Source organism: Vanellus vanellus, assembly GCF_965231255.1.
Source record: "Vanellus vanellus genome assembly, chromosome: 6".
NCBI lineage: Eukaryota > Metazoa > Chordata > Aves > Charadriiformes > Charadriidae > Vanellus > Vanellus vanellus.
In genome coordinates this window covers 27796649-27822513 of record NC_138911.1, presented here as the reverse complement: position 1 = coordinate 27822513, position 25865 = coordinate 27796649, and the positions used below count along the sequence as shown (strand labels likewise).

Below are 25865 nucleotides of genomic sequence, written 5' to 3'. Positions count from 1 at the left end.
AGCACATACACACAAACATAGATCTGTTTGCTGAGATCTGTAGCACAGAGGGCAAATAGTCCAGAAACAAGGATAAAGGATGTTAGTCCACTCTAGGAGATGCTACATTTTACTAACTACATTTTGGAAAATCTTGTTCCAGAATAATATAAAATGTGTCCAATGGCACTGCTGAACTGTATTTAAGGATGTTACTGGTCAAAAGAATAAAAAAGAAAGAAATCAAAATTTAGAAACAGTATTGGCACCCAATCTTTCACAGCTCTTTGAACACAAGCGATCTGCCCGAGGGGGCACTGCATTTATTCTGATGCCTTTTAAAGGAAACACACATACTCTAAGCCCAATAAAACGATTAAGTATGGTTCCAGATACGGAACTGGTGTCTTTTCAAGAGAAACTTGAACTCTTGTTGAAGAGTTCCTAATTACTAAAACTTTAAATTCAAAAGTGAAGCTTCACATGAGCTCTTGCATCTCAGCTCAAGACTGGTGATTAAGTGAAAGGCAGAGGGAAGATGGTTCTTTTAAAAAGTTTCCAATAACTTTAGTAAAAGACCTGTGAAACTTTTTATCCTCGCATCACCTCAAAAAATTTTGTTGTGAGCCCGATAAGCAGACTATACTGATAGCCCTGTTTCTGGCAAGGAAAAGACCCTCTCCTGCGCTTGAATGAGTTGTAGCTCAACGGGAACTGCCTAAATTTCCCAATGAAATGGGAACAACAGACCACTTTCAGTAAGCTTTAAGGTAAAAGGAGTAAATTCTTCTTCAGTCCCTTTAAATGAAAAACTATTGTACAACAGTGCAGCATGGAGCTAAGCAAACAAGCCTGTGTCCCAAGGAGCTACACATTTACAAGCTGATTAGGTATGACAGAGATCCAAAACTCAGAGTAAGGAGGCTCTACTGGGGGATGGTTACGAGGGGATTTGGCATATCTTATGAGAAACAGAACTATTTATCAATCCGCAGGCCAAGTTTACTCAGTTGTCCTTTCACCCTTGCCACAGGAAGTAAGACTCATTCACACCATGCTGGACTTCAAAGCATATGCAGGAGGGCAGAATGAAAACCATTCCTCCACTTGCATGCAGCTTTCGTTAGGGACAGTCCAAAGCAGTCTCTGTTGGCACAAGGCAGGAAGGCAGCTGAGCTACTCTCTGCGTGTGTAGCAAGGGCTTCCAAGCCAGACGCTGTCAGCAATCCAGAGAGCTGACACCAGAGAAAGTCTATGAAGCTGGCATGACAGCTGGGAGGTTGCTTATTACTATTATTACTACAGCACTCTGGCTTGTAAACATGATCCAGAGCAGGAAGCAAACATGTCACGGAATAATTGGCTTCCATCACAGCAGGGCTTTAGATTTGCAAGAAAAACAGTTCCTGTCACAGCCAGGTAAGCAGAGGCAGGGCTTTCCCCAAAACGATGGGAAAACACCTAAAGACACAGACATTCTGAGGCCACCAATACAAGTAGAAAATGTCTGCAGTGTACAGAAAGGGTAATAGTTGAGGAAAAACTTGGTGCAACTGACTCAAAGAGTGGGAATGTTTTATAGTTTGTAACAGAACCTTAAAAAACAAAAAAAAAAACAAAACAAAAAAAAAAACCACACAACCAAACCCCAACATATTATATTTCAAGATTATCTCAAAATTGAAAATCTCTCTCAAAAGGAAGAAATGTTTCCTGTGTCTAGTCTTGGTTTTCATATCTATAACTCCTTTCACTCACTGCCAAGTATCTTGCCTTTTTTATTTATTTAGTAAACTCCGACCAAGCTTATACATATAAACTTAAGGATAGAAACAGATGCAAGATTGAATCTTGACTTTAAGTAATTTCCACCTTTCCCCCCAACCCTGGGTTTCACTCTCTTTCTTTATTAGGAGTCCAGCAGTCCATTGTCTTCCCATTGTCCTCTCCCCTTCCCAAGGAAGTAGACGCAACTCTCTCAGGAGCTCATTCTTCTTCTTGTATCGGCTTACAGTATGAGCTGATACACTGAAGGAAAAGTAGACCTTAAAACAAGCACAGTTGCAGCTTTATTTCTCTGGAAAGTCAGGACATTCACAGGAGATAAAAGAAAATCCTGTAACTCTGTAAAACTAGCTTGCAGCAGACCAGTGGAAATGTATGACTCCTTGCAATCACTTGTGTTCACTCTTCAGATCAAAGACATCTATTTGATGACATTTTAATTCCTTTCTTTAAAACTCAGAGCTGTACCTCCATACATTGCTGAAAAAGAATCCCGACAGCTTTAGCATCTCAGAGAGTCTATATAAGTGGTTACACAGACTTAGGTTTACGAGTCATAACAAACCACTGCACCAGCACAAGAATGAAGACTAGCCCCATGGTTTTTGAGAAATCTCACTAATTTTTTAACTAGGCCTTTAATATACGGGGCTTGTAGGCTGATTCATCAGGACAACGCAAACCTACAGCTCAATATTTGTATTAAAAAGAAATTCACTGATTTCAGACCTGGTATAAGTCAATAAACAAAAAATAAATCAAGTTCAAAACAGAGGATTTTTCCAAAATTTCACTCCAACCAGAACACTGAATGCATGTCACAGACAGGTGGCCAGGGAAGGAAAAAAAATCTGTGAACTGACCATTCTCACATACTATATGCAAGCATCAGTGCCAATTTGTGAGAAGCTTAAATGGATTTAAAGTTCAAGTTGCTGTTCCAAGGGGCTCACACCCCTGCTGCCTTCTTTATGCTTGGCACAGTCAGCAAACAGATCAAATGGGAAGTTAACCCCACCTTCACAAGGCTCCTGTATGCCAAGCAAGAGAGAGGGATTTAGCAAGCGAACTGCTCTAGCAAAAAGCTTCAGTGCCATAATGACTAAGCAAGATAGGAAACAGCACAGACAACTACCACAAACCTACACTGTAGAGCTGATCTAGTTCTTACAAGCTACCAATAATATCACATACCTGGACTCATAAGGAGCAGCTACTCAGATTCAAGATTCAGCAGACTTAATGGAACAAGTGTTCCTAGGGCCCCTCCACTGCAACCTCGCATGTGTGTGCTGAAGCCATGATTTAACATTTCTATAGAGTCCTTACCCCCATTGTTTAAGTTTTATTTTTGCTTTCTTCTTTCTGCTCAGAGTACTTCTGGCTGTCAGCTGAAAAAGTTCTCGTCATTCTACTTATTCTACTACAATGCAATACTTAAAAAGGCAGCTCATATTCAACTGCTTCCCCTTGAGTCACTATTCTACTCTGTATAAATTCAGCTCTGCCCTCCCATCTTGTCAAATCTACTGTCCTTCTCTGTACATGCTAGTCTACCTCCCTCGATAAATTGCAGAGACCTACAGCATGTTCTGAATGAGATGTTTAAACATTCCTATCTTACACATGCTGTTTTCTAGACAGCTCCCTTTGCTTCAATCTTATTCCTCCCTTTGCCTTGTTAGAAACTGTAAATTAAAGGAGGCAGAAGTCAAACCCAGTTCCTACATTCTCTCCCTCACTTGGTTGACTGCCTATACTTTATATACTTCCCAGCCTCCAGTGCCTGAGAATATCAGCAGATTGATCACAGTTCCCTACTACTCTGTAGTTTGCACAGCTTCCATTCAAATCCATATGGGCCAGATTTCCTTAATATATGAGGGATACACCATAACCACAGCTTTACTGTGCAAGACCAAACGGTTCCTCTTGCCCAGGCCATGGAGAGAGACATGATGCAAAGCAGATGCCAAGAGAAGAGTGTAAGACTACAGCATGCAAGTAAACATAGTTCCTCAGAAGACAAAAATCTACCTCTATTTGTGATACAAAGACTTCCCAAACAAGAGGTGGCATATTCATCTTTAATAGCCCTCAGTGGATTTGACATCCATAAACTCGTCAGATTGCTTCCTGAGAATGTTTGAAATTTCAGTATCAGTGTTTTGTGGCAAGGAGATCCATATCTTAAATACCTGTTGTGTGAACAAGCAACTCTTGTTAGCTTTGAACCACGTCCTGCTAGTTCCTATGGAAGATCTTATCCCTCCTGCCCCCCAATACTACCATGCCTGCTTAGTTTAAAAATCTTCGGCACCAGATTTTATTGAAGTACAAAGTAGACCTTATCAACAAGTATCTCTTGTCTACATCATTATTGATCTTTCACAGCATTCCAACAGATTTGTGAAGCACGACTTCCCCCTTACAAACACGCCCCACCCCCAAAAACCAAAACAACACATCAACCCCTCTGGAAAAAAAAAACAACCAACAAAACAAACAAAACCCCCAAACAAGTAAAAAACCCACCAACCCCACCAACCCCCCCTGCTCACAAAAACCCACAAAAACCCCCAACAAGTTTCCTCTGTGTTCAGTAAGAAGCCAGCAAAACAAGTTTAGTTACTGGATATGCCTGACAACCCCAAGCCCCTCATTCCTGCTCAACTTCTCCTTTTTCAGCCTGTGCAGTTGAGTACAGCCTCCTCTCCTGCTCTTTTGAGATTTTAATACTATTTCTTCAGTTCCCAGATCCTCATCTCCTCTTTCTTGAGCATGGCAAGTTCTCAAATTCACACTTTTCTTCACTGGACATAAATACACAGGTTTTCCTTTCGCTTTCTTTGATTTCTCCAGTTAAGGTCACTTCCTTGCCCAAAGACCCTTTCACTGATCATCTTTACACCAAACACTGATCAGCTCAGTTTGCAGGTAACCTATTTTTCAAAACTTCATTTTTCACCCAAGGTCCTCCATGTTGCTTGCTATTTGCAAAATTATAAGAAACAAGAAGTGAGAAGGAAATAAATTTTCACAAAGCTGGGTTGAGATCTCTCACACTTAAAGAAGGGATTCTCCAAAATGATATTTCAAAGATGAGAAAAGCTTCTTTCCTGACAGCAGTCAACACTGGAAAACAGGGAAGGCTAGGGAAACATCCAACAGAGGAAGATAAATTCCTCAATCATGTTCCTTGACAGGAGGCCTTAAGTCTTCAGCTCTAGGGAAACTTTCAGGAAAGGAGTTCCACAAAATCAGGTCTTTTTTTCCACCCTTCAATTCTACCACGGTCTGTGGAATCCAAAGAGATGAGGTAAGAAAGCAACTTGTGGCTCCAGGGAAAGAGATTTTCTCTATTCATTTACATGATGCTAAACCCACTAAGATTGACACTTGTCAGTTCTCACCTAGCTGGGCTGAGCTACACAGATGCTGACACCATGCAGATACACAGTAGCTGCACGGTAACTTATCTCAGCAGATCCCAAGACCAAGGAATGTTGATTACAGTGCTTACCTTTCCCTCCCTTCATAGGGCAGCCAGGACAGAAACTAGAAAGTTACTTAAGAGGTCAGAGACCCTTAATACAATTCTTCACACTGGTTATTTATTTTCCATTAATATTCATATCACACCCATATAATTTAGTTCACAGATAGCACTTTTGCAAGGGTGGAAAAAAGAGGGGTACTTCTCTCTGTCCCTCCTCTCCTTCTAAAACATGTGCAAGAGCCGTCTAAAACCAGCTGCAAAAGGCAGATTTGGGCTTTCACTGTGCTTTATGTCAGTAGACACTGGCTCTGTTAGACTCCACGTACTGAAGTCAGTCAAAAATATGTCATCTAAAGTCTTAAACATTTGTTGTACAAAAACTAGGATGTGCCTGTAAAACAGAGAAGCACTTGCAGATAAAAAGTCAATACAGTTTTCACAAACACAAGTCAAGAATGGTATTCTTACTGCAGCCATCTTCATCACTGTGGTCGCCACAGTCATTGTCTCCATCACACTGCCACTGAGCAGGGATGCATGTGCATTCACCAAAAGCACTGACGGCACATGTAAAATGATTACGTCCACAGGAGCATTCGGTGCTACTTGTAACACCTGTAAAGGAACAAACAAAGAAAAAATATTTTGAAGAGATCCATCTATTTTAGGGTAAGTGCATTAAATAAAAGGGACATCACAATTTTTCTCCATGTACACACTACATGTATCAACACATTCTCTACCACAAAGGAAAACATTCACTCCCCTTGCACCGTTGAAATAGGAGATCCAAGTACTATGCACAGTTTCCTGGAATGGAGCTATTTGAAGGCAACAGCAAATAGCAACCTGCCAAAAAGAGACTAGGGAATCAGTTAGCTGAAAAATAACTCAGCACTAGTCACAATCAAATTCAAGGAAACCCAGGTATCAGAACACCCTTTTTATTTTACAAACTCATTCTTCTCCTAGAGCACAGTGCTGCTACTGCTCCACTTAGTTCTGACACCACAACAGAAGGGATAGCAAAGATTTTACTTGAGAGAGTTATCTGGGTTCTTCTCCAGACTCTGAACTTTCTCGATGCAAACCTTTTACACGTCACTGTTTTAGACATTTCAGACTCCACTGAAAAAAAAAAAAAATACATCCTTTCTTATCTGTAGAGATTAAATTGTGCCATTATCCTGTGCATAACTGACATTCATGAAAGCAAGAGAAGATCATTTTCAACTCAACAATCTGACCAAAAGAAAACGCAGTCCGAATATTTACATATAATCTGATAAGGACTTTTCCCCTCCCCCCTTAAAATTAGCTTAAGGAGCTCCCAACCCTTTCTCCCCTCTCCCAGGTACATAAAAATACTCTGCACAACTCTGATGCTCACTCCTGTGCAAATGCAACTATTTATGATATCCCACACAGACCCTTAATAAATCTCTGCCTTGAGAGAGAACAGGCTACAGCCCACCTCTCAAAAGGGAAAAGGTCATACCTGAACTTGTGTCTGATATTACCTAGACAATCAATATAATCAATATCACTGTTAAACAAATGATTACTCTATCAATCAATCACCTCAGACTGTGGGATTGTGACTGGATTATTTTTGCATGGTTCCTTCTTTCTGCAATTCAAACAAACCTAAAGCTCTCAGATTAAACAACAGATCATAAGGAAAGATGGATACTTGCCCAAGTGGTAGTTATACACATCCTGAACTATTTGCAGACTTTTTGATCTCATCTGTTATGCCTAGTATATCTGTGATGAACCATACACTGTAGCAACCTTTTTGAGAAAAGCAGTTTCTTCAAAATTTTCTGTAACTGTTCCACAAGCTCTCTCAACAGCAGAATTCACTCCAGCGAAGCTATACATTTGTGCAAGTTAAGCTAAGATTTAAGTTTAGAGGGGATGCACTTCTTCCTTGAGGAACAATTCCATGGTAAGTTTCTTCTGCAACAAAACTGGCTGAGGAGGTTTTTGCCAGCCTCGTCTACCTGCTTCTATTGCTACACTGCAGGTTGCAAGGCCTCACTTCAAAATATTTCCCAAGCACATCCACAAGCTGTCAAATTGGGACAACCAAACTGGTTGCCATATCTCCCTTCACAGACTGCCATGGGTGCAATGAGCTTTATATGATTTCCCCCATCTCCACTACAAGTTATCTTTAAAACATTTAGTAGAAAAAGTATATCGACATTACCATAGATGTTAGAGAACACAGCCAATATCTGGTGTAACAAGGGACAGAGACAGGAAGAACATATGGTGAACGAGGAACAGAAAGAAGGAAAGGCAAATGAAAGGGAGCGAAGTGGTCAGATCCTCAAAGGACTTACCAGTTATGGCCAGGGCAAAGGCTGACTCGGAAAGACAGAGAGTAGGTGTCAGAAGGCAAAAAAAAAAAAAAAAAAAAAAAAAAGCAGCAGACATCCCTAAGGAAAAATCAATGCATCAACTATGCAACATATTCAACTATTAGAAATAAACACAAGGAAATCCAGAAGAAGCACAAACCTCCTCAAAAATCAAACAGGTTCCTTCAAACTAGCAGCACAGGAAATTCAGGACAAACCACCTTCTGCTGTTGCCTACCACTATTTAGAAAGGCAGAACTAGATGTATATTGTACCCAAGGTAGTTGCTGTTTAAATCACCTTTTCCAAAGCAATTTTTCTACCATTTTCCTCAACAGTACCCCAAAGCACTTAGCCCAGGTACTTTTAGCTCCAACATCCCTTCCTGTTGGAGTACACCAAGATAATCAGCATCCTCATTACCCCTAGAAAAAGACAAATGTGAGTGTACTAGTGACTGGCTGTATCTTGTCCAGGCTCCACCATGCCTTAGGGCAGCTTCACCAACAGGAAAGGAACAAACATCAAGGCAACCAATTCTTAAACTAGGGGAATATATTTAATAATTTGTTTCTGGATATGCACAAATGAGAGCATTGGGGAAAAAAGTAAAAGCAAGTTCTTTTGGCTCCTCAGTAGCAACATGGAGGCACAGCAACAGCAGAAAAAGAATTAGTGCAGCTGTCCCAATCTGCAAACTGCAACTTAATCTTCTGCGTTGTCAAACACGCGGTTATCTTCAGAAGTTGCTACTAATATCAGGTTATATATTTATACACACACATGTATTAAATCTGTTCTTCCCACCTCATTAACGTTGCTATGTTCAGCCGTCTCTGGCTTGTGTTTTTACCATGCTATAGAAACTGTTGGAAGCTGAAGGATACGTTATGACCCAGATACCAACACTGTCTAATACACACTAGCCTGTATCTGTAGTACTATTATGTAAGCATACTTTGCTTAACTAGTCCAAATAACAGCCTTTGTGAGTCTAATGCATTGTGATTTGTGACCTTTAGGGTAACTAACCTTCTAGTCATTATAAGCATGCATTTTATAAACCCTAATTTATACTAGTCTTACACTTGGACGAGTAAAGCACATTATTGTTTGGAGAGCACACTAATCCCAACCTATAAACAGTATCTGAAGAACCAATCCTGGATGAATAGTCTTTATCCAATAAAAAGAACAGGTTGAATGAAACCTGGGAGCCCTTGCAGACAGCAGGAATTTTCTCAATGATTTCAGGGTGAATAGTACTGCACCCTTGATGTCCCATGATTATTTCCCAGTGCTCAGAGCTCCAGTGACACTACCCTGTAACTGTATCTGTAACCGCAGAGGGCCAGGAAGGATAAAGACAACAAGCACATTTTCTCCAACTCCCTCAAAGACAAGCAGAAGTAGTGCATTTGGTGCAAGAAGCCTCAATGGAAGACTTACTTTTTAACATTGAGCTCTCATCAAACATAGGGAGTGTGAGACAGAAGACTAACCAAGCGCGCATTAGGGTGGAACATAAACCTCCAGTGTCATGTTTCAATCACAGTTAGTCAGGGGTCCAGGAACAGGACGGAAGTCAGCACTTGCCGTTCAGGCAACTGGACCAACAATCAAAGCAGACAGATCTGCTTACACCTCTCCACATTCTTCTGGAGCAGGAACAATGAGGGGTACCTCTGGTCTTAGCCACGACAAATGTTTTTCCTAAAACTTTTTCATCACACTGCAGACTTTTGGACATTTTACCAACCTTCTATATTCAAAAATCATTTCACTTACGCAGGAGGCAAAAACCTGACCTATTTTAACAATGCAATATATACAAAACAATACACAAAAGCTAAACAGAGGCACTGCCAGGTGCTGAGCTGACATCACTCAACTTTCCTGGCCTCTCTTCATACCTCAATGTGACCACCACACAAATTTCCTACTCTCTCACTCACCCATGAGTACAAGCAACCAAAAAATTGTCTTCACTTTCTGTAGTTTGGTTCCGTCCAGATGTGACGGCAGCAGGATGCAGTAACCAAACAGTTTTCATAGCAAAGTATTATACAAACAGCCTCCAGATTTTAAAAACAGGAAGTCAGTCTAAACACAGGCCTCATAGTTAACATCTGCCATCACCTTAAATTTAGCACGGTATGCTCAGTTTCTTCAGATTCCTTCCAAATACCCTCCCCATCTTCATGTTTATCTGACAAATGAAACGTCTCCTGAGGGAGGGTGGGCTCCCCCGCCCCCCCCTTATAAAGATAGTTAGGATCTTTGTAATTCTATGTCTAAAGTTGGCAAAACAGTTATGTCATTTCTGGCTGAAATGCAAAAGTCAACAATCATCCTGTTATTTCTGCACGTCTTTTTTGGGGGGTGGGTGGGGTTGCTTAAACAATAACTTGTTAATCTGGAGCTATTTTTTTTTCCTCCCCTTTTTCTTTCTCCTTTTTCCCCCGCCTCAGCAACTCTTCACTAGGCCAAATAATATAGCCCGTAAAGAAAAACCTAATATACAAAGCTTCATTTTGCTGATGAGGTCACTTGCAACTCTCGAAGCTATTACATAACAGCCTTGTATTTGCCACAGATTCACAGAAACATTGACGTTACAAAGGAAGCTTAAGTAGACAGAATAATTAGCAAACTGAACTCTGTAGCCTTTGTTTTGTTAGGAACTGCAGATTTCTAGGGGAGAGTGAAAACGCTGTTTCTCTTAAGTCCTGATGGCATGCTTTACTTCCAAAAGGAGAGATGCTAATTCTATTTTCAGTAAAAATAACGACAGATGGCAGCTCTTACCACTATTTTGTAGCAATTCGACCTACAGGCTGTTGCTCCAACATGGAATCACATAACAGCCCAGGTTGGGAATGACCTTGAAAGATCACTTGGTCCAGTCTTTTGTAAGAAATGGAGCCTAGATAAGACATCTAGCACCCTGTCCAGTCACATCTTGAAAACCTCCAGCAATGGGGACTCTACAACATCCCTGGGGAAGCAGTTCCAGTGCATGATTGTTCTTACTGTAAAAAAATTCTTAAGTTGAGATGAACATGTTCCTGCTTTTCAGGGTCCATCAGCTCTGTAAGGCCCTGTCAGCATTTTAGCAATAGCAGGATTTTTTTCACAGTCCCATAATACGGATGAAGTTTCCTCAAATGGATGCTGACCAGGAATACTGCATGATCAACTGCCAAAGATCCTGGCGTCTACAGTCAACACCATGCTGCCTTTCTACATTTTCTTTCTTTCCAGGTACCAAGAACTCACTTCATAAAGAGACTCTTCCACTCCAAACCACCCTGTTAGTTGCATCTTCTCCCTTTCACCCTAACACAGAAATTCTTACTGTTATTTTTTAGTGTAGCAGTATCAAATTCACAGCCATTAGTTTGCTTGCACCATCCTGCAATTCTCCAGGTACCTGTAACACAGGGTACCATAGCCAACATGGCTGAGTATTCATTTAGTTCTTCTATACCGCAAGGAAAATAGCACCAAGAGTGTTTAGAAAATCCAGAACTAGGAAAATATTTGGCACAATTTACAGTTGCAGACTTTTCAGTTCAGAATCAGAAGCCTCTGGAAAGCACAAGTACTCTTTTGGTCCAGGACTGAGTAATACGTGCATCTGGGTTCCTTCCCCTACATGGAGAGGCACCTAACTCCATGTTTCATGGCCTACAAAAGACCTTCAACGGAAGGCAGAGATCTTTCTGCAACCTCATTACTACAAGAGGCACAACCAAAATGATGACAGTACCAGCTTTTATAATTTTAATCCTACCATATGAAAATCCCTGGCAGAGGATAGAAGGTGTAAGTGGATATTGAACAGGTGTGAAAATACAGCACAGTAGTTGACAGTTACAGTGACAAAGAGGAAGAAATCCAGGACTGTGCAGAAGAACTGGAATATGAATAACAGAATTAAAGGGAAAATGCGAGAAATAAAGTCTCAACAGTGACAGGCATAACGCTGTGATTTTTCCCCCCCAGAGAAAGTGTGGAAGGGTATCATCGAAAGCATTTTTGAACAAATTTGGACTAAGTATCAGAATATTTTGCCATGCCTTCAACAGGTGCACTTCATTTTTTATTTCTGTGTTTTAAGAACCCATGAGGATCTGATTGTTTATTCGGAGTTAAATTTGTGAATTCTGTATCATAGCCTTTAATAGCCTCTTTAACACCTTGCACACCTGTTGTTAGAAGGCCTGTGTCAGATATGATTTTCTCTCTCCATTTCCAGGCCAGGCTCACTTTTGCATTCCCATCACATACACACCTTGATGAGGGCAGACCTTGGACATTGCAGAGGGCCTTGAATATAATTCAGATGATACATTTTCCTTCTTCATCCAGCACTTCTCCGAGTGTTTCTATAGCAAAGCAGCTCAGCTTTCTTTGCTTGCCTATATTGAGGGAAAATTAAAATTTTGGATTCCTCTCTCCTACCCAAACAGCAGTTTCCACTGAAGGAAAGTACAGTTAATCCAGCTTTAGAAGAGGGATTTGCTGACCATTGTTTAAGCCCAGAGCTCTGCTGGCAGACACAGCAAAGGCAACATTACAGCACAACTGTCTGATGTCAGAAGGGGCACCACGCACTGATAAAAGCCAACAGGGCTTTTTTCTTTTTTCACTCCCATTATGGAAGTACCTGCAGCAGTTCTGACTGGGTATCCACAGGGTATCCAAGTATTTGATGCCTGCCTAGAGTAAAATTAACCTCACTAAGAAGAGCAACCCAGAAGTTTTCAAAGCAGTCTCAGTTTTGTTTGAGGAAGAATGTGATAGTGGTAAGGGTTGGTTGTTTTTTTTTTTTTAAAATATTGATCTATAAAAAAAAAAACAAAACAACCAAACAACAACCACCACCAAAAAAAACAACCCCAACCACACAACAACAAAAAACAAACAAAACCCCACAGCTACCAGAGAAAGGAGACTGAAGATGTTACATTTTTTTTGTCATCATGTATTGCGTCTACTTTGGCAGTTTCCAAGTGAAGATGAAAATTTTCTCAATTTGCAAAGGCCAGTATACCCCAGTCCCAAACCAGCTGGTTCTCAATTAAACACATGGCTGAACAAAGTTCTACAGAGCGGCACATTGTCAAGCACAACAGCCCTTCAGTACTTGTATTAAACTGCACAACTATGCAGGTTAGACCTGAAAAGTGTTACACTTGGTATGACCACAAGGAACAGGAAGCATAAGGAAGAGACATTCCACAGGGTGTCTGCTAGTTAGGACCTAACGACAATATGGGGTGCAACAAAAATGCAAATTGAGTTAATGTTTGGTGCAATGGGTGTATGCCTGAGGTAGAGGGAGACAGGAACAGAAGGAAGATATTCAGACATACTGCATAGGTCAAGAGAGATGAGGCCTTTAAAAAAAAACGTTTGAGTTTCTGCAGCCCCATTCTGATCCCACACAAGTTAAGACTACAAACCCCACTGAAAACCTCACCCTGCACCCAGGGAATAGGAAAGCATTTCTAGAAAGAAGTATTGAAAAATACTGAAGAAGGATTGGATTTCAACATAAAAAGACTCAAGTATCAAGAAGCAATTATTACAGTTCCTTCTCCCAAATCCTTCAATTCATAAAGGAACACCTTGCAGTACATAATGGGACTATAACCAAGGTCACTAGATACTTATCCTAACTTTATCTGTACCTTTTACACAGCACTTGACGAAATTACTTTTTCTCCTCCAGAAGTGGAGTTAGTGCAGTTACATCAGCACAATGTACTAGGATTTAATGTTTAATGTGTTTTTCTATAGATCCAGAGTCTTTCAACTGAAGGTGCAGCTGAAGGGACAGCATTATTGCCATGAAATCCTACTCAAAAACTAATTCAAATTGGCTTGGCTACCAGCACAAACAGATCAAAAAATCAGATGAAGGACCATAAACAAAAGATAATGAGAAATGGCAGCAAGTCAAGCTGCAGGGGGTAGAGATGGCTAGTAGGTATCATAGGGATCAGCATTAGATCCAGTCCCATTAAATAACTTCATTAATGATCTGGAAGAGAGAATAAGAATCATGTTAAAGGTGCCTGCAAATGATACCAAAATAGGAAATATTCTTCTACAAACACCACAGAGGAAAAAGAACTAATATAAAAGGGACCTTAGAAGATTAGAATTATGGGCAGGAAATTAAGATTCAATATTTAAAAAAAAATAAAAATTTAAAAGCTAGTGCATCTGGTGGGAAATAATTTGAAACATACTCAAATGAAAAGAAAAATCTGGGATGCAGCAACGCCTGGAGAAATCAAGAGCAATAGAAGACAAGCTAGCCATTGATTTCTGTTATGACACAATATGGCAGAAAAAAAAAAAAACTATGTTAGGCTAAATATGCATAAGTGTCACATCATGGAAAAAAAAAAAACAACCAACTTTCTCTCCCAGTACAGAACTGGGGTATAAGATTGAGTTCCACACTGGGGCTGATATAGGGAAATTAAACAACACATTCTAACCTCAGCAACAAAATATCAAAGGTGCATTGGGGAACGCTGCTCCCTGAAGACTTCAAACAGATTCCGTTTGAAGCCTGAACCAACATGGCTTTTTTTTTTTTTTTTCCTGCTGACTATTTAGATCTTGACATCAGACAAAAGGCAATGACCACCAATTCCATGCATTTTTTTTTTTCTAAATAGGACTTTTATTATCCTGTTTCTTGAGCAACCCTTCAGTTGCCTACGGAAATAGCTCACGGTGGACAACCCATTAAGTCCCAGTATAGAAACAGGAATGTTTCAACCACCAAAGCATGTTAAACACATCAAAATCTCAGTCCAAAATCCCCAACCAAAGGCAGGCAAGAAATATCAGGTAGATGACAACTATTTCTAAATGACTGAGGAATACTATCAGTCAAGGGCAGACAGGAGACAGTAGTATCTGAGTGACTTTTCCCACCGGCCCTCTCTTGAGACTCCTATGCAGCTCTTCCCTGGTAACACCAGAACTACTCTGTAAAAACCTGGTAAAACATCTTGACTCTAGTTTCCAGATCTTTTGGCTGAAATGGTATACTGTGATGCTTTTTGCCTATTTACTTGCCCTTAAATGGCAAACACCCCAGTTTCTCTAACTACAAGGTTCCCTCAAACATTTGCAGCTGGCAGAGGACTCTAAAATGCAGGGTTTGTTCTGTAGCTCCACATGCCTGCCTATCACTGCTGCCAGCCAAGAAACCAAGCACTGTATCAGCCTGCTTCACCCGTCATGTCCGATGTCAATACAAATAGACATCTTTTAGAAAGAGCTTTGAGCCTTTCTAAAGATCACAATTTAAGACAATAGTTCTCCCATTCTCTCTACAAGTGTGTTCAAAATCCTTAGATAGTGGGAGCATCCATTTTCACCTTCACAGATTCTTGGCAAAACACACCACAAAGTCACAACCTGTGGTATACCATCTCTGACATTCTGCTTCTCACCTCCAAGGCCCTTACTGGAAGGGATTCAGCCTCCTAAATGCTTTTAATTTATGTATTTACATTTTCTCTGTGGACTAATTCATTTTTCCTACATATAAACTTGGGATTCCAAAGAGCAAGAGCGTTATGTTTCCCACTTTGTGAAATTTCCTTCCCGTTACTGTTAAAAGCATCCCTTCAGCCTTGACATTTCATTATCTGTGGTTTTTCTCTCTTAAGCAGAGAGCATTTCCTCAATATTGTACTATGAAGTGCAGAGTGATACCTGAAGGATGCCATCAAGAAATGTGCCTTGCTGATTTTAGCCTGGAGTGTCATTTCCTTACGTAGCTGCAAGCTCCTGTGCAACTGCATGTCAATAGAGAACTACAATGAAGAATTCAAAGGACAGATATAAAGTGCTCAACCACAGCACTAAATTACCCATCATGCAGGACTACTCCACTCAAGCACATTAAACAGAAATTAAATACCACTCAGAAACGGACATAATAAAAGGTTGCTACTACATAACATCATTCAGAAATACCATCATCCGTTTTAGAGCAGTGTGGGAATGTTTAGCCGGACCACCAGGGCCTGGCAGGCAGAACTACATGACTCAAAACCTTTCAGAATACACGCACGCTAGACACTTTAAAATACTACCTTAAGCCTACATCATGCTTTGCAAGAATTAGTCACCTCAGCAACATGCGACACATAACTTTCCATTTCTTTCACTGTATTTTTTTTTCTTAAAACCGCACACTAACAGCCTCTATCCTTCCCTGTCCCATAAGGGTTGTGAACAATTTACCACTCATTTATCATGAATCATACAGTACAGTAGACATTAAAATTTAGAAAATAATGGCACAACAGCAGAAATGTTACCAGGAGACCTTCGCGATACCAGACAATTGCTATGGGCCAGCTAGAGAAGCAACCCACTGTTTTAAAGAGATAAACCATAGGAAAAAGGTACTTCTGATGTATTTCACCTACTTCAGTCGCCAAAGAGTTTCACTAGCACAACAGTTCTTGAAAACAAAGCTCACTGAGTAGTCAGAAATCCTTCTACTATACAAAAGTTCATGGAGATAAGCTACAGACATTGGTCAGGACTAGTGAAACACTGGATTCTTTTTTCCCAGTTACAGGACAGAAAACGTTGGTATTTTAACTTCCATAAGCTTTCCTTTAACTTTTCTATTACTTCATAGACAGCAGGATTTCTCTTATCCTTCTCTTTTGCAAATAAATTAAAACGAGGAAACAAAGAGAAAGAGACACAGAGGCATAAGAACTCTATTGACATTTGTTGGACAATACAGGGAATGGTCCAAAGGGAAAAACCTAAGCAGCTTTGATGCATAGGCATCTTAGAGGATATTTCTGTGACAGCAGTTGATGTATAAATTTGGGGCAACTATGAGATCCACGGCCACGTTTTTAAAATTTTAGACAACTAACGTGCACCTACTCCGCTAAAGACAAAACACCACTTTAATCAAATGCTACCACTTAGAACCTTCAGAAGGAAGAATTTGGCCAAAGCAGGCTCTCACCAAGTCCCTAGGAACAGACCCCTGCTCTTGCTGCTGCTGCGGACAGTGCTTCGTAAAAGGTTTTCTTCAATCACTGCTGTCCCTAAAGTGTGCCATCAACCTAGTCAAGTTAGCTCTAAACTAGCTAACTTGGGTTTTGGAGGCAGTAGATCACAAAAGCACAGAGCTGCAATCCACCTGCAAAAGTCAACAAAAGCAGCAGGGTAAATACTTTAAGCAATTATCGTACAATAAGCCTTACATTACCTCAGCTACAGGAGCAACCAAAGTTTACTACAGTCACAGCAAGGATATGCTCTGTCACTTCTGGAAAATGAACTGGACAATCAGAACTTGGAGCTATTTCAGAAATTCTGAAGCTTTGCAATCCTCCCCCCTCCACTGAATGGAGAAGAATGCAAGCAGCCTACAACACCTAATGAAAACCAGCTTGGCATCTGTCAGTCATGACAGCAATATGAGAAAACAAAGGTTTAATTTGCATCCATGCATTCCTCCCTCTTCTACTTCACATCCCTTAGTTTAGATAACCCAAGCATTAGCTTTTAAAGCAAACAAACTTTCAGAACTTCTCCAGCATTCACTCTGTTCCTGCTCCCATTTCTGTCATGTCCTCTTCCAAGCTGTGAGCGTGCGTCTTTGGGATTTCACCATATCCCTCACAACAACTGAGAAAGACATAGCTGTCATCTCACTGCGCATGGACTGACTCAACCTGACTTGAGCTAACTCTTGCAGATTCTACTGAAGAACCTGTTACAGGTCACAGCATTAAGGAAAACTGAAATTAATGCCAATTTATTTTAAACTACTGTCTATAAATTGCACCTGTTTAATTGCAGCTTCACAAGAAGCTAAGCTGTCTCGCGGTGGGGGGGGAAAAGAGGGCTAGGAAAATGGAGTGGTCAAAAGAGGACAGCTAAGAGGAAGCATTACTGCTATCTTTGCTTGAAAAGTAGCACTCAGAGGCTTTAGGGAACCAAGAAAAACTAAAAGTGGTACTTTTTCGTGTCTGGGTTGAAAGGATCAAAACCTGGAAAAAGTACTTAGGAAAATTCAGAACACAAAGGATCCTATCCAGCCACCTCTCCTTACCACAGGCTACCACAGGCTCTCCTTTCTCTTTAGATTCAGAAGCTTCTTGGGCTTTAGCTTCCTCTCCCACTCCACTTATGATTGTCCTGGTTTGAGGTAAAACAGAACCAATTTTGTTCAGTAACTTCGCTTCTTAGCTAGGCCTCTTCTAACTACTGAAACTAACTGCATATTGTGCAGACAGCGTTCACTCTCCCAGAGTGATAAGACCAATTGTTCATAGCTGATGCCCAGGCATGGTATGCAGAGAGGCTCTTGCTTATACTTATTGCTACAACACCCAAGGCCAACCAACTTTGTTATTTGCCACGTTGGAGGGTCGGAAGCGGAAAAGCATAGTGGGGTCCCACCTGTGGGGAGGAGCGGACAGGACAGGTGACCCAAAACTGACCAACAGGGTATTCCATCCCATCTGCCTCATGCTCAGTATAAAAGCTGAGGGATCAAAGGGTCACGGGCTCTTCCTTCAATGGCCGACGTCTGAGGAGGACTCTGTTCGTCTGCCTGTGATCCTGATCCTGAATCCAGATCCGGAATCCAGTTCCTGTCCGTCACTGAGTGCAGCCTGGGACTTCCCCAGTGCCAGCTGGTGACGTGATTGTCATCTCGGGAGCCTGATACGGTTTTGTATATATTTTTCATTATTTCTTTTTATATTATTATTAATATTTCATTAAAGTAGTTTAGTTCCTTCTAAACTCATAAGTCTCTTTTTTCCTCCTCTGCCTCTCTCTTTGAAGAGGGGTAGAGGGGAGCATCTGTCGGTCCCGTCTGGGGTCCCTCAGGCCCCCAGTGGTGGATTTGGCCTAAGCCACGACAATGATCTTTGTTAGTTACTGCATCAGTGCTTGACCAGTGCTCTCTGGATTTACAAAACACCCATAACCTTGCTCACAACACATTTTGAAGTCATTTTTGACCTGGCCTTCAAGGTTTCACCCTGAAATATGCTAAGGAAGTTTGTCCCACCAGAAATTATCAGCCAGCCGTTTTCATCTTTCAGATGCTCCAGGCACTGGACTAGCTGTAAGGACATTCTGCCCTTCAGAACACACGCTCAACTTTTCTCCAAGACTAGAACCCAGAACATTCTTCTATTAATTTAACCTATTCACAGCCAAGTTCCTCTGTCTTATCAGTCCCAGAGCACATGTATAGTCATACACTTCTTTTCAGGAGGTAAAAACGCAAGCGTTGCAAAGTCCTCCTTTTCAGAGAACCTAATGTTCTAGCTGGACTGCAGTTGTCCAGGCACACAGTGCAAGGAGACAAGTTCTGCCTCCAAAAAAGCTCATTCTGGCTTTTGTGGGCTGCAGTCAGATTCTTCCCATCATTATGGCATGATACAGAAAAGACCAGGTTCCTGGACAAGACAGAGACTGTTCTCTTACAGGGTCATTTTTAAGGAGTTTATTTTGGTCTTCTATAAGAGGCCATCATGTTAGTGGTGGAGCCTCTGAGCTTTGTAGCCTTCCAGCTCTCTGCCACACAAGAGACTGGGAAGCCAACCATAACAGCTCTGCTTAGCAGAGGAGTTCTCTGGGGAAGGGATAGGATGCACAGTGTGGTTTTGTGGCAATAAGGAGGCAGAAGCTCATTTTTGCAATCCCACAGGCAAGAGGACTTCAAAAGCACAAACCACAAGATAAACAGAGCTATCTTGGGACAAAGAGAGTTGTTCTGTATGTTGTTGTCTAAAAAATAACCCCACACATGATATTACGTTGCCCTCAGAGGATAAGCAGCAAAGGGGTAATTATTAACCGGCCAGGCTGAGCTGGAAGAACAGGGTTGGGCCTGGCAAAGAAAGAGGTACCACACAACCACAGAGACATCACTGCAACTGTGCTGCCTACCAGAGAAATAGATTAACTTAAAAGAGAAACCTTTACCAGTAACATTTTTTAATATGTATCTACACACACACACGTGCACTCAAAAACACAAGATTAACGCAAATATGTTTTATGAGCTCAGATGGGATAAGTTCTTTCCAATAGAGTTGCCAACAGTAAAAACAAGAACATCAGTGTTGGGGTTACTGTAGGACAGCTATGCTGTACATCAGCCCCTATTCAGCCCACCCGCATTTGTTTGCTTTCTAGGTAGCTCATGAAGCACTGACCTACACCTCCTACAGCGCCTGGACTTCAGATTCCTTTGCAACACTTAGAAAGTGGTCACAAAACTCTTCCTCTGTTTCAACTGGAAGTCTTAGGTGCTGCCTCTACAAACCCACAAGCTCCACAGTTCATTCATACTCAAACCCCAGAAAAAGTTAACCACAATAGTGAAAAGCACCAGAGAATCCCTTACAGCCAATTTCATACTGTTCACATTGGGTTTCACCTTCAATGAAATCATAGCAACAGCACTGAGGCAGGGGGAGCAAGATGCACAAAAAGCAAAATGGCGTGATTATGGAACCACATCTTTGTAGGTATGTGTGTGGCCTCTACTACTACAGTGTCACAGTGCATTTTTCTACTAATGAACAATTTCAGCACCTCTTAAAAGCTGGGAAGTATTATCTTCAACTCAGAAGCAGAAAATGGAAGCCCAACAGCACAGATCTGTGAGAGTGTTTGAGTGCCTAAGTAATTGAAAAACAGTGGAAAATTAGACATTTAACTATCATTACACATCTGGCCAGAGATATTTAGACCTGACTGTGGGTATTACACAGTACTCATACCTCCCATTGCAGGCACTCTTCATGCTTGGAAACCTGAGCCCTAACCGACTTCCCAAAAAGCTTGTGGCCAAACTGAGAAATTAACGCAGATCCTGCATGGTCCCAGTCCACTTCTTAACCAGGGCACAATTTGCCCTGCCCTACCTCGATCCTTACCCCAGAGAGCTCATTAAAACAAACTCGCAGGAAATCAAAGTCACTGTTGCACAAATATGGAAGGATTTACACACGATGCTTGGAAAGTCAAAATGACACCTCTTGCTCCACTTCACCAGTCTGTTCCCCAACCCAAATTAAGTCGGATCCAAGTCCTGCTTCCCAAAAAAAAGGTCAGAGCCAGGCTCCCGAGACCCTCCTGGGGGTCCCAAGTTCCTGTATTAGCCTTACAATTATTAAAAGGCCAACATTAAAGGAAGTCCAGCCCTGAGGCCACTGTTGATCTAATAAACACTGGAATTAGATTTCTTCTCAGTGAAGAGGCTGCCCGCTTGATGGCACAAAGCCAACATTTAAACGCTACTGTTGCTCAGAGCCCTAAATTAGTTTTGGATCTGGGGAGTTTGCCTTGAGCTACAGCCAAAAGAAACATAGGAACTGGAGGGAAATTTGTTAAACGTTAACAGAGCTGCAGGAAAGGACTACAGCAGGGCTAGTAGGTGGCAGGGAGGAAGGAGGGGAAGCCACAAACAAACAGAAGGAACAGACACAAGAAGCAAGACATGGGAAGCGAGCAACAAGTAAGAAGATTTTTGTGCAGAAATGACTCCCCATCCAACCCCCACTTAGTTGCATGAACAGCAGAGTTTTAGGTCCCATTTGCTCATAGGTTTTCCTGAGTCTGAGAAAACTGTTCTTCCTGACTCCTTGGCTATGTCAATGCTGAGTTACCATGAAACTTAACTCTCATCCTTGGTCAGCTAAGAGCAGACTGATATTTCCAGTCTCCCTGGCTGGGATCTCAACAGATCCCATGTTCTCGGAAGAAGTGGTACGTAGCTGCCTGCAGGAGCAAGCTCTTGAAGCAGGCTCTCTTTTCATGAAGAGGATGCACTGAAAACAGTGCAAGATCCTGTCTGTTCATGCTGTTCTCCACTTTACTGAAGAATTGTAGGGACTTTGACAGCACAACACCCTTCTTCCCTTGACTACTCAAACACTCAATCTAATACAAATGTCTACGCAGAAAGAGTTTAAAGATATTCCCATTTTGACTTTTTTTTTTCCCCATCTGCTTTTCCCAATAGGAAGGAGCTGAGAATGAAGGCTCCCCCATTTGACAGTTGCTTCCTGTGAAGCCAAGCCAGCGAGGGCAGAACCTGCACTGGTAGCTTCTCCCGGAAGTGACCAGAGATGCAGGATAATAAAAAGGAAGATCAGCAACTTCCATCGTAGAAAGCTCCTACTGCCTCCACAATTCCATCTCACTTGGAGAGATGAATTGGAAGGAATGAGGAGCTTTAGATAGCAAAAAGCTATCTTTCTGTTTCTATTTGTTTGTTCCAACTGTACCTCTGCTCTTTCCACCTCTTTACAGAAAGATTTCCAAGTCAGTGGGTGCACATGTGCACGGGGTGCTATAAAAAAGGATGAAACAACTAGACAGCATCCTCATTAGAGAACTTATGTGCCATCCTTTCCTGTATCACACTCGAAGCTGAACATTGCTGGGGGGCAAGAGTGTTTGGCCCTCACCCTCTCTCCTCACACTGCAACACAGAGACCCCTTTCAAAGCCTGAAGAGTCTGTTTGAATAAATCGTCTGTGCTTCTCAACAGAAGCAGCAAACTACAAACATGATATTAAAGAAACAAGAATAAGCAGAGGGCACTCAGCCATGTCCAGAAACTAAATAAGCTGAGTAAAAAAATGGGTTAAAGAAAACCAGAAGTATCACAACATGGACTTTTTTCCCCACACACATTTGAAATGAAAGCAATCCATAATAAAAATGAGTTTTCACTCATAAAAAGGGGTCTCTAAGCATCTTGAAATTCCATCCTATCACTGCTGAGATAAAATGTATGTCCAGATTGCGTGTCCGCTTTCAACCTCCACATCAGTCTCCAAGTTCAGCTGAACTATGGCTTTGTTCTCACACAGATTATCCCATTCTTAAATACTTACCTATTTTTTAATGTTATATCCACCACAGAGGTATTCATAGAATAGAATTCATGTTCCTACCAAGTTTGTTTGCAACAATCCCCAAGGAGCCTGTGGAACTTTACAGTTCTCTTCACAGATTTTTCCTATTGTCATATTCAGGATTGCACAGAAGGAGAGATAGATATAGACAAGGGCTGCTAAATTCTGCAGAAATATAGCCAGCAACATTTGAGCAAACCCCCATACAACTTCTACACAAAAAAAAAAAAAAAAAAAAAACAAAAAAAACCACACACAACAAACCATCCCTAAATCTTATTTTCATTCTTCAGGCACTTGTCTTTCATGAGATACAGTCTGTTTACAGGTCTCCTGCTGTGCACACAACTCCTTCCCCAAATGACAGAAGTACTCTCTCACACAAACATGTAAACAGAGACTGGGTAATGCTGACTCCGGTGAGCATCCCCCTCCCCCACGAGCCTTGTAAAGGGTTAAGGCCCAGTTATCACATGCTGGTAGGATGACAGCTTTATGTCTGTAATGTCTATGTGGGTTTCAGACTCTCCCTTTAATCAGGTTCCATTGCAATTAATCAGTGGGTTTCTTTATAAGAAAAAAAATAATAATAAAAAACGGCGAGCACTCTATTCAGCCCAATTCAATCTGTCTGGCCAAATCTCATGACCAGCTGGAATGCCCCTTTCCTAGCCTGCCCAGCAGGATGCCCAAGAATGGCGTGTGAACGTTTCTCTCTGCTCCTGCTCCAGCGTTAAAATGAACAATAGTCCCTGCCAGTGTCATTCTTCAGCAATTCATGTCTTCCTGTCGCCAGACTCTTTCGTTTCTTCTTGCCCCTTCCACCTTTTTTGTATGAAAAACAACAGCAGATCGGCAGCAATATAATAAAATAAAATTGTATTTACTTGGAAGATCTGGAGGAAGGGGCAAAAAGAGGGTTGGGGAGAGAAACAGCCCCCACCCCCCTCCTGCAATGAAGACACAGAAGGGGAGCGTTCTCAGGCCCCAGCTGACCTGCTCCGCTCCACGCCTGGTTTCCCTGCTGCAAGGAGCATCGAATTTGCCAGGGGGGCTGCAGGGGGGACAGGGCCCTTTTCTTCTGGAGGATGTTGGAACTGTAATTACAGAGAGGCAGTTTCCGGGGGGAAATTAACATGGATCTCAACTCATGTTCCCCGTGTTTTTCATGTGCAGACCTGTGGCCTTTACTCGACATTCTCATTCACCAGGGAATGGGTGAAAAGAGGCTGCAAGCGCAGTGTTAGCAAAGACTTGGATCTCCTCTTCCTGAAGGAGCAGAAGTAGGAGGGCGATGCCATGGGACAACTCCAAGGTAAAAACAGTATTGTAGTATATATGTATATGCACAGATGCACACATATATTCTCCAACAGAGCGGGGAAATGCATCAGTGTAAAAAATTAGACACCGTTGAATGGTCATGAGGAACAGGTTAACCACAGAGGCAGCAGTGAACAGCATGCTAAGAGACACACCATGACTCCCCAACACCAGCTCTCTCTCCACTGAAGGGAAACAAGGGACCAGGTGTAGTGTTACAGAACCTGGAAGATTTTAGTAAATCCGCTTTTACAGGTGTGAATTTAAAAGGGTTGCTTCCTGGTATGCAGAACCGAGCAACAGTCTGGCAAAGATAGTATCTTACGCAGCACGCTTCAGAAGAAAATAAATCCAGCTGCTATTGATTACACAGGACATTTAAAATCTATTATAAGCAAGTTAAAAAAAGCTTTAACGAAATCCCAGAATTAAATTCACCTGTGCGGCTTTTAACAGGCCCCTTTTGCACTTTATGACACCACACAATCCCCACATTACTTGCAGCAGAGTCCTGAACTGAACGTAAAATTTTTATATGGTATTCATCACCATAACAGTCAAGCAGTCCATAAACAAAGATTCATTTGTGTTCGCATCTTACTTCTGTGAACAGTTTCATCAGCTCCATTTTATAGATCTCAGACAGCCAGAGTCCCAAGCCAGAAACCTCTGTTCCTAGGTATATAACCTGAAGAGCCAAGGAATGGTTTGCAGAAGTGTTAGATGCTCGTAAAACACAAGAGAAGGAAAGCAGAGCAACACAGGTAGTATAAAAGTAAGACACTGTGCCAAACAGATCAGCCTCAGGCCTCTCAAACTTGTAAGTCCCTTTTTTCCTAAGAAAAAGGACAGGCAACAGAAAAGAACCTGAAAGACACAACTTGCTTTGTGGGTGAGCCACTACAGAGAAGTGGGACTTGGGAGCAAGAGGGACAGGATAGGTGTAGCAAAAGAGAGCACAAGGCAGAGTCTCCCATCTCACACCTGCTACCCAGAACCCACCTTCCACCTGCCCACATTCCCTCATCCCTTTACTGTCTCTTAACAACCTTCTCTGCTTCCAGAAATCCAGTTCTCTTCTGCTACTATTTCCTCCTAAATTTTTCTCTTCCTGTTTCTTTATTCCCCTGAGAAATGCCCAGAATTCAAACCTGATCCAAATCAGGAGCAAACACAGTCACCTTTCTCTCCATTCCCGCTGAGTACACATCCCCAAGTTTAAGTCAGGTGCAAGCTAATTGCAAAAGAGCAGCTAAGCCATACAGATGGAAAAGAGCTAGAAAAAATTTAACCCTTCAAAATTACCTGGAAGAATCTAAACAGGCAGACAGCTTATACTATTCAGTGTTTGGCATCACACAGCTGCACTGGGTTTGCACACCCACTTTACAGCCTTGTGGGATGACAGACTCAGCTCCATAGAGGACTCCGTGTTATTTCTTGCATTGCAACACAGTCTTCAATACTGCATCGTACCACACAGAAGCAGCCTTCTGTAGCTGCCTTCTCCTCCTCCTCACCACCTGTGGGCCTGCAAAGGAGCACTCTGCCCAGTGGGCAGAAGGTGTTTTCTAGACTAAAGTTCCTCTGCAGCCCCTTCACTTGGGGGAATAATTGGAGCAGAGCTCCCGTTCAACTCAAGCCTGACGCTGGACAGTCAATGTCCATCACAGAGAGTCAGGCTTCTGAACTCCTACTCAGCACATACGAGTACCATTTTTCAAACATTTACAACTCCACCATGTATGGGTGAATTTCAGAGAAATCAAAGAATCTTTAAGCCCCTTCTGCTTTTTTGTATTTCTGGAGCACGCATTCTTAAGCTTTTCTGTACTATGGCAAGATTTTAAACATTAGGGGTGAGGAGTGGGAGAACAACCCAAACCAAAAACATTTTCTCTCTACCCTTATTTCTCTAAGCTCACCGAATCATTTCTA

General features: G+C 41.7%; 1 protein-coding gene across 1 annotated transcript in view; it reads right to left on the bottom strand.

The window, feature by feature from the left end:
* Positions 1 to 25865, bottom strand: part of LRP4 (LDL receptor related protein 4) — a gene marked incomplete at its 5' end in the record, with an annotated part of 81255 nt that overhangs the window by 34618 nt on the left and 20772 nt on the right. Inside the window, one exon of the mRNA XM_082484830.1 lies at positions 5732 to 5878. Within this exon, the coding sequence (XP_082340956.1) occupies positions 5732 to 5878 (147 nt within the window). The remainder of the gene's footprint in view (positions 1 to 5731; positions 5879 to 25865) is intronic.